The 18,105-nt window shown below is 30.7% G+C and overlaps 1 protein-coding gene across 25 annotated transcripts in view; it reads left to right on the top strand.

Annotated features, from left to right (window-relative positions):
- Positions 1-18,105, top strand: part of LOC106880165 (neurexin 1) — a 358,761-nt gene that overhangs the window by 322,642 nt on the left and 18,014 nt on the right. For all 25 annotated transcript variants that reach the window (XM_089351552.1, XM_089351543.1, XM_089351541.1 and 22 more), the window contains 2 exons: positions 8,527-8,631; positions 12,141-12,228. In XM_089351552.1, coding sequence (XP_089207678.1) covers positions 8,527-8,631; positions 12,141-12,228 — 193 coding nt within the window. The remainder of the gene's footprint in view (positions 1-8,526; positions 8,632-12,140; positions 12,229-18,105) is intronic.

Below are 18,105 nucleotides of genomic sequence, written 5' to 3'. Positions count from 1 at the left end.
AATCATGTAAATAAAGAATTATGTGTGCCTTTTGTAACCAAAAACCTCATAGTTGGCAGGCAAACTTCTCAACTGCACAGCCATCCCAGCATCACACACATGCACACATACACACATATACAGTATATATGTAATGCATGTGTGTGTGTGTGTGTGTGTGTGTGTTTTGTGCTTGCGAGTCTGTGTAACTGTATAAACACTGTGATCATTTCTTCATTATATAATTCAATAGATCTGTATAAAATGACTTACACATCTACATATACAAATTAGCTTATGGCCACAACCTCAATTTGTATATAAATATATTTTTACAGTACACATAAGCATTCATACTATACCAATACTCTGAATCATGGAAATATCCATACAATTACAACCACCCAAGTACATGCAAATTTATGTAATACAGTATAACACATCATCACATATTACACTGTATCATATAAATATAGGTGATAAATATATATATACATGATAAATGATCCAGTTATATTCTTCACTGCATTAAATGCCAATAATGTGATTAATGAGGAATGTAAAAATTTAACTCAGCTTCCTGATTTACTTGAGTGAATGAGTGAATGCTTCAAAAAGGAAAATAATAAATCATGCAGATTATAAATAATGCACATAAATAAATTCAGAATATCATTCATAATTATGATAAAGAACTTGTCATATAAAATAGTATTTTGTGTAAATTGTAAGAAATTATATTTTCTAAAGATGAAGAGCTAAAAATGTTGTCATGATTCTTTGAATTTCCCTTCTCAGACATTTCTTTATGGCTGGATGAGCTTCCTAATACATACTACTTTATAGCATTGCAAGAAACCTTATCTCTCCATGGTATTAGGATAGGATGCACTTAGAATAAGATTGTCCCATGAATAGATGGTCCCTAGCTACCAAATCAGGTAGGATAGTTTTATCTTGTATGGCTTGGTATTAAAATTGTCAACCTTGTGTGGAATAAGGCATACAGACTGAGTTGCAAAGCTTGTGGTGATTCATACAGGGAGAATATTTAACAATAAATAAGTTCATGACAGCTAAATGGATATGATAAACTAAAAAAATTTATAGTGCACAAATATTGGGAATTGCTAACTAGCACGTGTGCGTGCGTGTGTGTGTGTGTGTGTGTGTGTGTGTGTTCATGCATGTAAAAACGAAAACTAAAAAGAATAATTCAGAATGGACTGTAGTATGTATTTGACTAAAAGGAATAAGTTAACTGCTTTCATAGAAGGTATAACCTGGTGGCTAATGGAACCAATTCTAAATGAGAAAGGGAGAAATTCTCAAGAATCAAGAGTCCTTATGAGCTGACATACCATTAAGAAATAAAACATTCTGATAATCTCGGAATAAGAGGACAGTTGTGTACCTATGTTTCTACCTCAATAGACATCATCAGCACTGCTCTTGCCCTCTCATGCTTCCAGCAGAGTTAAAGACCTAGGGAATCTGCATAAATAAAAATGAGCCAAGAGGAATAATTTAGAATGGACAGTAGCATGTATGTATGTATTACATACATATGTATGTATGTATTTATGTATACATGCATGTATGCATGTATACATACATGCAAAGTTAAAAGAATAGACATTGGCAGTTCAATCTGTGCTACACATGTTTTGGTAGCAAGACAATTTTTATTGATTACCTGTGTATTATGTCATCCTAATGCCTGCTACATCCTCAGGCCACCAAACTGCCAAGGTAACAGAAATTGATTGCACTTACATTCAAACAGCAAAAGCAAGGGAGAAAAAAATCAAATGTAAGCACAATTGAACAGCACGTATCCATTTTCCCAACCTTATTGTATGTTTAGCATATGCTATGGAGTTGTAGCATGCCTGTTATCTTTCCTAAATTGTTCCAGTTCTGTAATAGAAGAAGGAATATTATTAATTGCATTAATAGTTATCACCAAGCTAACATGGACTGCCATGTTAGCTTGGCAATAACTATTAGTACCCAGTACTGTTGCCATAGTCTCTTTTAGAGAGATTTAGAAATAATAGTATTTCTGTAATTATTAATTGATTAATTAACAAATCAAATCTATCAATTTTTCCCTCAGAGTATCTTATTAGCTAATCTCATGCTGGATCCTATTGAGCTAATGACCACGATTGATGTGATCCCTACCTATTGGTGTGTGTGTGTGTGTGTGTGTGTTGGCAAATCTTATACTTTCACTTTCCTCCTTTTTATTTATACATAACATCTAGCCTCTCTTCTTGTTACATGATTTTGTGCTTCTCCCTTCATTTTCCTGCATTCTTTTCATGCTTGTATTCTAGCTTTATAGTTCTGTTTATTGTACCATTCCACTACCATGTTAATTTCAGTTTACTAGAACCTTGTTCCTCCATAGACCTGATCTTTAACTTACAGCAAGTTGTCTTGTAGAAATCCTAGTTATATTCCTTATTGTGGGTCATTGTCTTCTTTTTGACATACACATTATCTGGTATTTATTTGAACTTGCATTAAACAGAAGGATCTTTCAACTTCTATACCCTCATTCTCCAGATTACCTTGCATTTCAAAGTCCAACTAGCTCTTACTCAGATGTCACCAAGTGTTAGTCAATGTTAAGCAGTACATTCTTCATTGATGAAAGACTTAGTATGCACAACTGTCTATCCTGTTTTCTTATGTGTTTAAGGTCTATTTAGCTTGCATTTTTGCTTGAGTGATTAGCTGGCTGATTTCCTGAAGTTAGTATTGCGAATGGTATGATCATTTGCATCAGAGAACTCTAAGAGCCTTCTTCATTCACTCAGAATAGCCATTATGTATTCACTCAGAATACCTCAGAACAACCATTATGGTGTTGCCCAATATATTTGTTAAAGTCATCAAGGTATAATAAGGAGGCTACTATCAGTTTTTATTGCAGTAGTCTACAAGCAGTTCTCATAGAAGTTCTCATAGAAACTGTCCTTTTGTTCATCAATCTGACCTGATTGCAGTGCATATGCAGAGATCAGTGCTGATACTGTGTCACCTATAACTTTTCTAAGCTTAATTATTTTGTCACAGTCGTCATTTAAATTCTCTAGCTCAATGTCTAGTTCCTCTAACCATGAGTAATCTCATAGAGTGGTGTAGTCTTCAGTACAACTGAGCAATCATATGAAAATTGATAATATTTTTGGTAGCTTCCACTGCCTTGCTTATCTCTTTCCATAATCATGAACTACTATTCCAGAATACTGTGAATAGCTGGCCATTATGTCAGTAACTCATTACCAACTACTACAGAAACCAATGTTGCAAGATTTTTCATATCATGTATGATCAGAGGTTTTAGGGGATGAGTGAATGATGGTTTGTCTATATATACATACTTGTTATACTCATGCACTTACTGGACAAAATACCATAATACACCTTCAGTTATTCATTCCATATATTAACACTCCAAGGTCTATGGTCTGTGGGTTTGGCTTACTGAAAATATTGATTCTTTTTCAATGTGCATCATAAAAATCACACATCATAAAATGTTTATAAAAGTAGTTTATTGTAAATAACAGGCTTAGTTTATTTATTTGAAATATTATTGCTATAGTATACCATCTACTTGCCACATGCCCTATGACCTGATATGATTATTACCTAAACATAATAATGATAATGTAAACAGCATATTTATACACTTAAACCATACTGGTATAAACAGATTTGTGTAAATATGAGGTTACAACACTAATACTACTTTACATTACCAAATATATTCAAAGTGTGTGAATGTTATAAATATGAAATATATTTTGATATATTGAACATAGTTACTTATCTTCTGCAATATCTTTCATGTCCACTTTCATATCTATTTCATACCAGTGGTTATCCTTTTCAGTTTGTTGTTTATTAGTGGTTCTATGCTACCTTCAGCAAAGCACTTAGCTGCTTGCGTAAAAGCTTTATTATCAGGCATTTTTTTTTCCACAAATATGTTTTAACATTAAATAATTCTAAAATAAACCTTCTAAACAATTTTTGTGTGTTTGTGTGGAGAGAGAGACAGAGAGAGAGAGAGAGAGAGAGAGAGATGGAGGAGGTAGAGTGAAAAAAACACTTGTATTTTACTTCAACAAATCCTAATTAAAATTTCATTACTGGTATAAATTTCATGCTATATTTTGTGTATAAATTTCAGCAAACATGAACATGTACATCAGATGTCCATGCAGTATTTCATACCTAGATAACTTTTTGTAACACCAATTAGTTAACCTTAAAGTAAGAGTTGTATTTATTTTCATGTTAAACTGATTAGATTAGTGTAAAATAGTGTACCTGCTCATATTACAAAAATCACTTCTTACTCTAACATTTCAAACCATAACCTATAAGTCTGGTTGTTATAGTTTCCAGATTTTTTACATCTTATATAAGGTATAATATAAAGATGAATATATGCATATGGTGGGGTGCTTTAAGGGTATCACGAAGGGTCTGGTTGGAGGCCCAACTTTCTGAGTTCTTTTATGGGGCTTAGAAAAATTGAGGACCGCTGCAATAAGTGTGTGAATCTGAGAGGGGAATATGTTGAATAAAATAATAATTAACCTATCCCCCTGTATTTTCTTTTGCCCAAAGCCAGGAACTTTTCAGCACATCCTCATATGTATGTGTGTTCACAGATATTCATTTGGGAAGAAAAGTTTTGTTTTCTACATGTGTACACTGTTTGTATCATATCTTGTGGGTTTATTAATATATTTATTAACAATGAACAAATGTGTGTGTGTGTGGATAGATAGATAGATAGATAGATAGATAGATAGATAGATAGATAGATAGATAGAAAATTTAGCTATAGGGATTCTTTAAGAATCAAAATACAACAGCATGAAAGATGCCAGAAAATGGCTAGGTACAAACACATAGAGGCCACAGTGAAATAAAACAATATCATAGACTTCAATCGCTGGCAGAATACCATAGATGTACAAGTACCAAATCCAATTTGTAACCATTGATCCATTTATCCAGTGAATCCTTGGTGTGGCATAGGTTTAAAATAGTAAACATGCATGGTGTTTAAAATTTAAGATATCTGTTTCAGTAGAATTTTATTTAATATACAATCCACCATCATCAAGTAAAATCTTACCTGTTCAAAATTTTACCTGATGATGGTGGATTGTATATTATGATGTAATCTTTTATGACTACCTTGAATAAAACTTTAGCAAAACAGTTGTCGTAAATTTTAAATGTCATTCAAATTCACCATTTTATATATTCATTTATGTCTGTCTGTCTGTATGTATGTATGTATGTATGTATGTTTGTGTGTGTGTGTGTGTGTATGTATGCATATATCCAAGTTGTTCTTGGATAAGATACCATATTTTCCATCTTATCCACAAGCAACTTATGTTAGGGGAATTTGTCTTAGAAGTGTTAAATTTTTAAGTTTCTTGAGATCTGAGTCAAAAAGAAAGTGATTATAGTGCCTTTTTGCATGTTCTTTTATACTAGAAATGAGTTAGTGAAGTTTTTATTTAAATTGCACAATTGGTACTTAATAGTTTGGGAGAGAGGCATCTGAAAAGAATAGTCAATATATTCAACAGAATATTTGAAAGGAGAGACAATAATAATGATAATAGGAACAAAGAATAAATTAAATAAACTTAAATGATGACATTACATCTTTTCTAACTGTTATAACAACAGTTATAAAAGATGCAGTTTGACAGTGTTTTTAATTTTTCAGAAGTATTTATTAGTACATCATTTAGACAGCTTTCTTTGGCTGTATTCAAGTATACAAGTTAATCAAGTATATGGGTAGAGTAAATATGTAAGCAATTTTTTCCACCCTGAGGTGTTCTTCAAATTCTCCAGAAGATGTTTAGAGGTGCTTCATTTTTAAACAGAAAAATTATTAAACACAGAGAAACATATGCTTGAACTTAGTTTTAACAGTTTCTTTTCTACACAAACATTATATAACAACTTGTTAACAAATGCAAATCAAAATATGGATTTAAAAATTTACTGTTGCTTGGATATACTTTCACTTATTGTAAGTATACATATCATATATACACTGATAGGATAAGTTAACTTATAAAATGAATGTTCTGTTTGACAGATTTTGTTATAAATAGAACCTGTTATAAGTACACATGTGTGAAAATGTATATATCAGCACACACAATGCTGGACATACATAAATGGCTACTTCTATATGTATGCTTTATTTTGAAGTGAAAATCTAACCCCAGAATAGAGATATATTGATTTTCTCTAGTTGTTATATTATTATTCTTTGGAGTATTAAATCAATTTTCTTCTCCTTTCCCTTTAGTTCTCCTGTCTTTCTGAACAGAATGCATTAAAAATAACTTCAAAACATTTATATGTACTGAGAATTTTAATCCTTAGATTTTTATGACATAAAATTAATTTTTTCATGAATAATAAAAGGAAGTTGTCTATAAAAATCTTAAATAAACAAATTTCAGTGTTCTAAATAGCATATTCCATGTTTTTAACTAAGATTGATTCCTTATGGGATTCTACAGGTCTAATTGTGGGTGTGGGTGTGTGAGGGTGTGTGTGAGTAGGTGTGGGTGTATGTGTGTGCACACACATGCATCTGCTTGTCTGTGTGTATAAGTGTGTGTGTTTTTGTGTGTGTGCTTGTATGTGATTTTGTGTGTGTGTTTATTACCTGGATTTTAGAATCTTAGTTCTCAGAGTATACATTTTGTATTACTTGTATCAAAATAAAGGGTTGTTGTTGTTGTTTTAATCTAGCTAGGATTTCAGTTTAGAGGAAGCATTGCGTTTGGATTATCCTAAAGAAATTTCTACAGTATTAGGTTCCAGTTTTACAACATGTAAAACCTTTGATGTTATTGTCATGTTCTAATAACAGCTGTTACTTTCAATGAATAGTAAGGCCTGTTATTAAATTCATTATTTGAATATTAATCTTAATTTAATTTCAACATGAGAATTTTAATTCATTATAAGTTATTTGCATTATCATAAAACAATCAAATTATTTTGCTTTCAATTTTAAAAGTGTTTGGTTTGTTTACATTTTTGTTTTGTTTTGGTTTTTGGTTTTTTTCTGAATTTGCCCAAGAGTATTTGTAACAATAAATATTATCCTTTAATTTAGAGAAAAATAAAATACTTGGGTATTGTTTGATAGAACATATATGGTAGATAATGATGGATATCCTAAAAGGAAGTAGCTGAGGCAACTAAGGGGTAAATAACAAGCTTAATATAATTGTTTCTAACATAGGCATTAGAGCTTAGTCAGCTTGACTGATACTTTATTTTATTGACCCTGGGAAGATGATGAGTAAAGTTGATCTCGGGAAGACTTGAACTCAGGCCATGCTACTGATTCTTCTAATCCACCACTCTGCGTTTGCCTGTTATGATAAAAGATAACAACCTGCTATATAATAGGGAATCAAAATATTCATTGTGAAATAATTTAGAGAACAGAATTAGAAAATTAACAATTTATAATTTTTGCAGTGATAACCAAACTCTTTATTAAAAATATAGTTGAGGCGTTCCATATTTGTTGAATCTAATTTTATATGTTGCTTTGGAATAAGAATGCTTTGAAAACTGTGTGATCCAAAGATTCATGAACTAATCTTTAGAGTAAATGAATGTGCCAAATCTCTAAGCTTAAGTCATGCAATACTGAAATTCATAGATTTCAATTTAACCTTATGCAAAACTATCAAATCAAGAGAATTAAAAGAGAGTATTGATTTGGTGAGAAACTATATGATTCTCATTTTTAATCCCCTTTTTGCAGTAAGACTGTCATATATAGCATCAATATTATACAGAATTCAGTGTACTTAAAATCTGTACTTTGCCTACAACGATGAATTATTTAGCTTATAACTAATGCAACATATCCTTTGGTGTTAAGATCTTTCACTGCTCATCACTATTTCTCACCCCTCTAATTCAACTCATACTAACAAATTTACTAAAATAATTTACTAGTGCTAAGAAAAAAATCTTGGACTAGAATTAGAACATTAAAGCATTTTAAAATTGTTACAATAATATTTTTAACAAGAATACTTATCAATAATACTGATTGGAGCCTGATGTAGCCATCTGGTTTCACCAGTCCTCAGTCAAATCGTCCAACCCATGCTAGCATGGAAAGCGGACGTTAAACGATGATGATGATGATGATGATGATGATAATGATGATATCGATTCACTATATTAAAATTCATTACTTATTACAGTAATGAATAATAGGCATATCAAAAATGATTTCATATATGGAAACAACTCTTAAGGAAACAAAAGCATCACTGATAAATATAAACTTTATCTGATGCAGAAGTAAAAAAACTCATGTAAAATCTGGAAATTGGATTTCAAACTTATAATTTAGCAGTCATTGTTACATCTTCACTCATTCTGTGTATTCAGCTTGTCATATTCTTACATTCATGTTATCTAAATTATCTTTTACAGGTGAGCAAATGAGTATATTCAACAACCAAGCTTACATATACATTGGTGGAAAGAAAGATAGCTGGGACTCACAGATTCAGAAGGCATACCGTGGAGAAATATCAGGTACTTTCAGACATGTTTCATTATTACTGTTGTGTTAGGGTTAGGGTAGCCCTTATTGGGCAGCAGAATTATAACTAAATGTTATCCAATTGTAACTCTCTTGTCTATTTTGAGACATAATATATTTAGCTCTGCATTATCCAATGTGTTCTTCCTGAAATGGTAGAGTGTGATCTGAGAGAGACTAGCTGCTATTTCTAGCAGGTTAAGCAACTATTGAGAGATTCTTTCATTTGCTCATGTTTCATTGGTAATGTTGTTATACATTTTCTCAGTCAGAATCTATTTCAAATTCAATCTAAATTTTATTAGTTTCTTTATTTGTCTGGGTCTTTTAACTAGTTCTATTCCACCTTAAGTCTCCTTTGTCTGAAAGTCAACTCTACAAAACTTGTGATCATAGAATTTCTCCCTTTTCTTCACATTTATTCTAAGTATAACTTATCACTACCTACAGCTTCTTCTGTGAATGGTACATCGTAATCAGATTTTGGATTTAGTGAAGTTATTCCATTTATTTCCTTCAAGTTAAATAATATCATTTTCTTTTACTAATCCTAGCCTACAACTACATGAAAGTATTTCTCATCATATACATTATATTATCTACCTTTTATCTACGAAGGAAATTCTTTTATTGTATATATTTTCTGAATTTCCTCCAGCTTCTGCTATTGTCAGAATAACTTTTTTTTCTGATTCATTTCAATGATATAATAGAATTTCATACATGAAACATTTCATGCTGAATTGACAAGTATTAACTAATATAATAGCCTAGAATTTCTTTTTTTTTTTTGTTTCCTTTTGAGAATAATATTGTTTCTGATTTTAAAAGAAATTGTTCCAATTGTTTCTGCCACTGTGTCTCATTTTAAAGAGCATTGATATACCACAGTCTGTTCAGAGACCATGGCTATATGAAATTATAGTATATTCCATCTGCTTTTTTATCCAGTGTGTTTAAGACATGTTCAGAGATACTGGTAACATCTGTGTGATAAATAATATGATTGTTGTTTAACCACATGTTGGCTCTGATTAAATAGATCTTAGATCAAAAGCATTCTAGCCAAGGCCATCCATCTTTTGTTGCTTTTTAAAACATGTTTCAGATTACATTGCTTAATATGTATTTCTCTTCTGAAAATAGCAGGTTGTGATCTGTAGGGTATTGGCAGGCTATTTATAGCACATTGAATAGGCTCCTTTCAGGGCAAACTTTATTGATGAGTTTGTATCCCAATTATTACTAATGGTTAACAACCCAGTGTGAAATTTGTGCTTCTTAGCAAGTGTTTTGCTTTTATAAGTTAATCAAAAGAGAAAGAACAGTGTTCATGACACTTGTAGGGTTCCCAGACCGATGTGTAGCAACAACATCCCATAGATGTGAATAGTACACTAGCATGGATTTTATTTGAACTTTATAGATGGTTAACTTGTCAAGGATTCTGGGATTCTAAAGAAGAATCCTAGTCTTTGTAATGCAGTTTTGATAATGTTATTCATACGGTATTAACATGGAAGATCATCAGATACAAAGCCTAGTATTTGTATGTGTACTATGCGCATTATTCATGCTTATAAGGTCTGATATATAAGACTTTTTCCTTTGATATGTATTGTGAATGAATATCCATGCTGTTAAAAGAGATAAAGTTGTCATGATTCTATTAATTGTTTTACTTGTGAGTGTATGGTGTTGGGTGTTTAGGTCATGTGTGAATGATGCTTGTGGGTGTAAAGTTAAGAAAGATTGAAGTATAGTATCATTTGCATGGAAGTGTGTATAGAAGTAGAGCAGGTTCACAAATGAACATAGTTAAATCCGAAAGATGTTACTGGATCTTAAGATACACCAGAGTTGATATGTGTAAGCTCCATTGGCACATAGTGCAAAGGGAAGGTATGAGAGAAAGTATCCAATCCAAGAAATGACTGATGGTTATAGAGCATACCCAGAAAGATTTTATCCTAAACATGATCTGCAATTTTGCTGATGTTAAGTGTAATGGTGCAAACATTATATCTTTTAATGTGTCACATTTGGTTGTAAATAAATAGTTTTTAGTGAAGGAGGTTTTAATACTTAAGTGAATGAATTCCTTTGTATATTATTTGTTTCTGGAATAATTGTTAGAATAATAGATAAGTAGGTTGCTTAACATTTAGGAGTAACCCATAATTCTTGGTTGTTTTGTGAGAGAAAGATCATTGCACTTTTAGGAGGTATCGTAGAAGTGAATATCTCAATATACTGAGTCATCAATTTATTCTGAGTCATTTAATGTTTCTTTTCTTTTTAATAAAGTTCATAGTAATATTATAGGCAATGCCAAGGACATGAGATTTCTTTTTGTATGTGGAATGACAATATTTTCCAAGTGTTCCTCAAGGTACAAAATGATAATTTCTTAAATTACTAGTGAATGGGATAACAGTGAAATTGTTTTGTGGTGCAATTAATCTATTTTAGAGTGTCAAAACATATAAATGTTACCAGTGTATTGATATGGAAACAGTTGCTCATGACTAAAAGAAAATCCTTACCATTAGTATCTAGAAAATCTTTACCACTGTATCTAGAAGTGTTGGCAAAGGGGAGGTTGTAAAATACTGCTGCAAAGGATCTGTCCGACTCATGCTACTTAAAAGAATAACTTAAACTGAAAAACAACTTAACTGACAAGGAAACTTAAACTGAAACAAACAAAAAGCTAATGTAACAAATTACAACCCTCTCTACAAAAGTTTTGTAAATGAGAACATTTATTGGTTTTATCTTGTAGTTTAGTTTTTCTTTTCACTTAACAATGTTATCATTTTAAGAATTCATTTCTCATCTTTACTCATTCAGAAGTCTTGATGTTGAATTTCTGGTGAATTTGAATTATTTTCCCATTTTAAATTGAGCTAATTTTACCTTATGTTTTTACAGTCTATATCTGCTTACCAGCACTTATTCATCGAAGTTAATCTTTAGTCCTAGATCAACAATAAAATTGCATCTTTGAAAAGCATGAGCTAATGTTTTTCTTCAAAACAGCTTCTGATACTGAGATTTTGCTAAATCAAAACAACTTATTGAATCTTTATTTCTATCTCTTATGATCCTTCCTAGAGTATAAACAACCAATACAAACAATCTCTGATCTTTGAAAATTCATGCAAATTATTAACCCTGAATGGCTTGTCTAACAATCCCACATTGCAATTTCAAAAGAACCATTGAACTTAGAATTTAACACTTTTTTTTCTAGAATACAAATCAAAAATTATGTTTTCTCTAAAGTTACTTCTTCCTTTCTTTAACATAATCTGCAATAGTATAAGATAATTAGAAAATACATCAGACCTAACATAGATTTGTACTCCTTAGCTAGATCATTGTTCTACACTAAACTGAATTTTATGAAATCATTTCATTTGTCCATTATACTTAATATCTTTAACATTTCTTATTTATCATGGATTATTCTAAGTGATTCATCTGTATTTAATTTCAGGTTTAGTCTTTAATGGACTCAAAGTTCTTGACATGGCTGCTGCCAACAACTCCAGAATATCCATAGAAGGGAATGTAAAATTGGTGAAGTATGTCAACTAATTATAAATCACCCTTTCTGTTCATTATTGTATATTTTAAATGCTTAATTTCATATTACAACAGCACATGACATATCATAATGAGTCATAAGAAATTATCCAAAGTATCTGTTTAATTATGCATCAGGATCTAAAATATTTTGAAAGCAACGGAGAAGATAATAATCTCTCTTGTACATTATAAAATCAGGTAATAGACTTTTTAAAAACCATATCATGCATAAAAGAAAATCTAAAAAATGATGTACAAGTTCTTGTCAAGCTACTGAAAAGGTTAATTTTCTGAAGGTGAGCAATAACACAAAGCTAAATCTTATCTTAAACAAATACTCTAAAATATGGTGACTTTGATTACCAAAAAAAAAAAAAAAAAAAAAAAAAAAACAAAGAAAATCTATTTTGAACCTTCAAGGAAGTTCAGTCACTGATTATATATCGATTATATATTGTACTTTTTTTCATTTCAACTTATATTTTACAGCAACATCAGGTAATATAAGATCCTTGATCAAAATATCACTAATGAATATTCTTCATTTTTCCATTAATTTGATGTGTAACTTTATTCCTTGATTCCTACATCAAAAAGCTCTTTTTAATAAGCTGAAAATTGTATATAAGACAAATGTATATATTTTACTTGTATATTAATTTTGTACACATACATTTTATGCATATAAATATATAGCTTCTTTACATATCTGAATAAGTATATGTAAATATACATATATGCATATATTTGTGCCTGCAATTGTACATATGTATATCTGTTATTGTGTGAGTGTGTATGTGTGTGTGTGTGTTTGACTACACTTAATATATTTCAGGCATGCTTGCATCTAAATATATTTTTATGCATGCTTGGTTGGTGCTAGGATTTATCTTAACATCTTCCTCAAGACATTGTCCATTTTATTTGTGGATTATTTCTCCATTTATCCTCAGAGAAGGTTATATTCTCAAACTAATATTGTTTTCATTTTCCACATGCTAATTAATATTCGAAACTCAAAAAGTATCTTTTGTTATGTTAGTTTTGTGTCTCTCCTCAAACATGAAATTTTATAATTATAATGGACAACATTCTCCATTCATTTTTTCCAATTCATTTTATTCCCTAAATTGCAATACATAACAACAAATTCATTCAATTCTTACTGGTGTAAAACTTCTCATAGATATATTTTCTTTTGAGTATGATTAAATATCACAAATAATATTTCATTTTTTGGGTTATGCAATGTCACCAAGATTTTTTTGTGTGTGTTTCAAGAAAACAAAAGGCAGTATTTATTTTCCTTTATTACTCTGATATGATTCAGAAAAAGGTTGAATAAAAACTTGTTACTAAAGTTTGACTTATTAAAGTTGTTATAAAAGTTCGGCTGATGGAATTTTTTATTGATGATACACAGTACTTTTTGAGATTTTTCAGTATCTTTCCTTTATTTATGAATCCAAATAATCAACCCATTTACAAGCATTTACTATATCATTCTGTCTGTCTGTCTGTTGGCCAAAAGGTGATTTAAAAGAAAATTGAAAAAATAACTAAAATTTTGCGCTAAATAATAAAGAAAATAGTCCATGACTGCCAGTAAATTTAAAATCTTATCACCATTCAGTTTTATTGCCTTTACCATCATCTCCACCATTTTATATTTATTTATTTCAATTTTAAATCCAAAATTTTATTTGCTTCTGTTACAGATTATATACATCACTTCAAATTTAATTATTCAGCTAGATAGAGATTCTTTTGAAATGAATTTAAATAAAGATCACCCATCTTTACTTTTTTGATTTTATTCCATACTTTAAATTTCTCAATCATTTCTTCATTTCTGGATATTGTCTATTCCTTATTTTCTCTTCATATCTCATGTCAAAACTCCTACTCCTACAACTCTTTCTTCCAATTTCTCATTTATTAAAACATTTCTTCACTAGAATCCCTGCAGTGTTTGGCTTCATTTTACCATAAATTCACTGACATTTACCACCATCTAAATTTAATAACTTCCCAAAGAGATTACCCTTAGGAAAACAATCATCTCAGTTTATACCATTGATTTATCAAAAGTTAACAGAAAATTTTAAATTCCTTAATTATAGAAAATATAAATTATGTAACTAACTGAAAAGTCAAGAGGAAAATGTTGCATGTAAATTAATTTTAACCCAGCATCACCAAGTATAATTATGGGATTTTAATTTCACTTCCAGGATGCTTTATATTTGTGTTAGTATCACCAGTGCTCAGTAACCAACATAGATTATATTTTCTTTACTGATACAATTTTTTATTAATTAGATTTAAGTTATATTAATTCATAAATTGTTTCTAAATAAAGGAGCAAAAAGTGGTTTGAAGCATGGCTAATTATTGTTTATTTTAGAAATAAGGATACTTAAAATATTCCAAATGTTTTATAGTAAGCACTATCATGAAAAATATAAACATAGTTAAGAGGAGTATCAAAGTCTTTACAATTTAAGCAAAGCTTTTCTTAAAATAAATAAGATTGGAATATTTTATGTGAACCTTATATGCATGTGAATATACCAAACAATATATTTGTATATATAACTATGTATCTCTTTCATGCATGCCTATCTGGGTATCTAGCTATGCATGTACATGAATGATTCAGTAATTAGTTTTAGTTTTATTTAATCAAGGTTTATCATGAAAGAAGCCTTTGCACATTTGATGTCAATATATTTTTAAAATGTCTTTGAATAATTAGAAATGAGGAATGTGTGTGCATATGTCATAAGGATAAGTTAACCAAACCATTATCCTTACTTTGTGTATTCCTACCATAAAAGAATAAATATCTTGTTCACAGTTATTCCTTGTTTAACTGCACACCATATTTCACTAGAGTTTTTACTTTTTGATCACATTATTTAATATTTTTTTTTAAATAATCGCTCTTTGTGTCACCTCCTTTTTATAAGCCCATTCAGATTGAAAACATTCAACACTGAAATATGTTCTTGTTCTACCAGTGTCTGATTAATTACATCTAATAAGTAGTGATCACATACTCTATACTAAGAATTGATATTCCATTATATAGTAATGTTATGAATTAAATCTTTGAAAAACAATCCCTAAGGAGTACTTTCTATAAAAGATATTCCCCATTCATGCTCCTTCAGCTAAGCTTATCTGTTAAAGAGAAGTTTAAAAATACTGTATAATTGGATAACATTAATAATTATACTGCTTAGTAGAATAATTGCACTTCCAGTTATATTATCAAGGCCCTAATAAATTCAATCTAATCCTCATAAACATATGGTCCTTGAGAAGTCCTAAATTTTTTTTATAATTCTAGTATATTTGTCTGGTGGGGCTTTGTTTCTTTATAATTGAAATTTTAGTTGTAAAGTTAGTACAGACATTGTACTTTAGTTAGAAAATAGAATTTTTCCATCTGAGTTCTTGCTGTCTATTTTGTGACTAGTGAGTAGCAATATTTTTTTTTTTCAATTTGTTGTAATTTCACAATCAACAAATTTATCAATTAATACATTTATAAATTAACTAACATTGTTCAAAGAATGTATTTTAAGTAAATGGTCAGACACTACAAATTATTGAGACAATATTAAACAAAAATATATAGAACACTGATGTTTAAATTCTTAAATAAAAAAGAATTACATTCTCCATGTTCTGTAAAGTCATGCTTCAATGCTACATTTATTCAAAATCTATAAACTGATCAGGGTTAATTGAATAGTATACATTGTACTTACTTATTCCCTACTGTACAACCACAATTTTGGTGTAGAGGACTTCATTTACAAATCTATTTTAAACAAAACATACTTTAGTTTTATAAAAATACATATACTAGTCCAGTTGTTGTTTTAAATATTCTGTGCAGAGATCTTACTATTTGACCAAATGTGATGTGTAAATGGTATTTGTTCTGTTAGGGAAACTGCATCACAAGCCTCTGATCTTGTGACCATGTGATCAGTAGTATATAGAATGTAGAAAAAACATATAGTGATATACACAAAATGAAACATATTTAGTGGATAAGGGATCTATAGATTAGCAAGTATTCTTAGATTGATTCTATCAGGCATAGTTAAATATCTCAAATATATTATTTTAATTATACATATATCCAATGGCATTGCATGGATTTTTGCCACCCTGTTTAGTTTACACAGCATACATCAGATACACTACTGCATGCACACATACAGACACATATCTATCTATCTATCTATCTATCTATCTATTTATCTGTGTGTGTGTGTGTGTGTGTGTGTGTGTGTGTGTGTGTGCATTTGTATACAAAGGTTGAATTATGTCAAATAAATGAAAGAGTACTCAATAGATGGTGTGGAGTGTATGGTTTATTGAAACTGAAGTTTATCTCAAAACTCAAGTTTCATGCCACTGTGGTCTTCAAGCAAGAACTAATCAAAACATTATAAAACTTGAGTTGCAAGATAAGAATTCACCTCAAAAAGCTGTATATGCACACATGTGTGTGGGTGGAAACTTAAAACTTAACACAGTATGGAATCAAAAGAGCTGAAATAAATTTAGATATTACAAAGTTTACTCCCAATGGAACAAGAATGTAAATACATTACATGTATGCTTTTGGTGTGCAATGAAAGAATATTGAGAGCCTCCTAATGAGCAGTTGCCCAGTTTGTTGACTGCTCCTCAAAAAAAAACCATGCCTTGTTTCATTCCCCCCATCAGTAACGTAGAATGCTAAATAAAACAGTCATAAATTAGAATAGCACCATAGTAGATAACGTAATTTGTAATTTTTGTAGGCCCCTCATTAATTAAACAATATATATTTTGTACAACACACAGCATGAATGTGAAAAATTTAAATAAATTTAAATATTGCAAAGTCTAACTGAGGTGGGGGGGGATAAGAATGTAAACAAAATCTTATGCAAAAGCAAAAATGATATCTTTTATGCACACTCAACCACACACACACACGAATACACACACACACACACACACATACATACGTACGTATATGCATCAATGAGCTTCCATACAGTTTCCACCTACCAATTCAATTCACAAGACACTGGTCAGCACAAAGCAATTATAGGAAACATGATGCTGCACAAACACCCTGGGCATGTGTGTGTGTGCTTGCATCATATTGTATATGTAGGAAAATTAGTTTTGCAGTTTTGTGCTGTAAGTTTCATGCTCAGGTAGGTGTAATATTCATATCTCTGGTATTGGATCCTATATCATTTTTATTTTAAATTTTAACTGATAATTTGTAATGTATGTGGGTGTATCCCATATGTATATTAATATGTGTGTGTGTGTGTGTGTGTGTGTGTGTGTGTGTGTGTAAAACTACATATGTTGTTGGCACTCCGTCGCTTACGACGTCGAGGGTTCCAGTTGATCCGATCAACAGAACAGCCTGCTCGTGAAATTAACATGCAAGTGGCTGAGCACTCCACAGACACGTGTACCCTTAACATAGTTTTCGGAGATATTCAGCGTGACACAGTGTGTGACAAGGCTGGCCCTTTGAATTACAGGCACAACAGAAACAGGAAGTAAGAGTGAAAGAAAGTTGGGGTGGAAAAGTACAGCAGGGTTCGCCACCATCCCCTGCCGGAGCCTCATGGAGCTTCAGGTGTTTTCGCTCAATAAACACTCACAACGCCCGGTCTGGGAATCGAAACTGCAATCCTATGACCGCAAGTCCACTGCCCTAACCACTGAGCCATTGCAGCTCCACGTAAAACTACATAATAGACATACAAACATGTAAATTTCATATATATAACACATACATATGTTACAATATATATTTATATATATATATATTGCAC

This window comes from Octopus bimaculoides, chromosome 4 (assembly GCF_046866305.1).
Source record: "Octopus bimaculoides isolate indiv1 chromosome 4, ASM4686630v1, whole genome shotgun sequence".
Lineage (NCBI taxonomy): Eukaryota > Metazoa > Mollusca > Cephalopoda > Octopoda > Octopodidae > Octopus > Octopus bimaculoides.
This window is presented reverse-complemented; position numbering and strand designations above follow the sequence as displayed.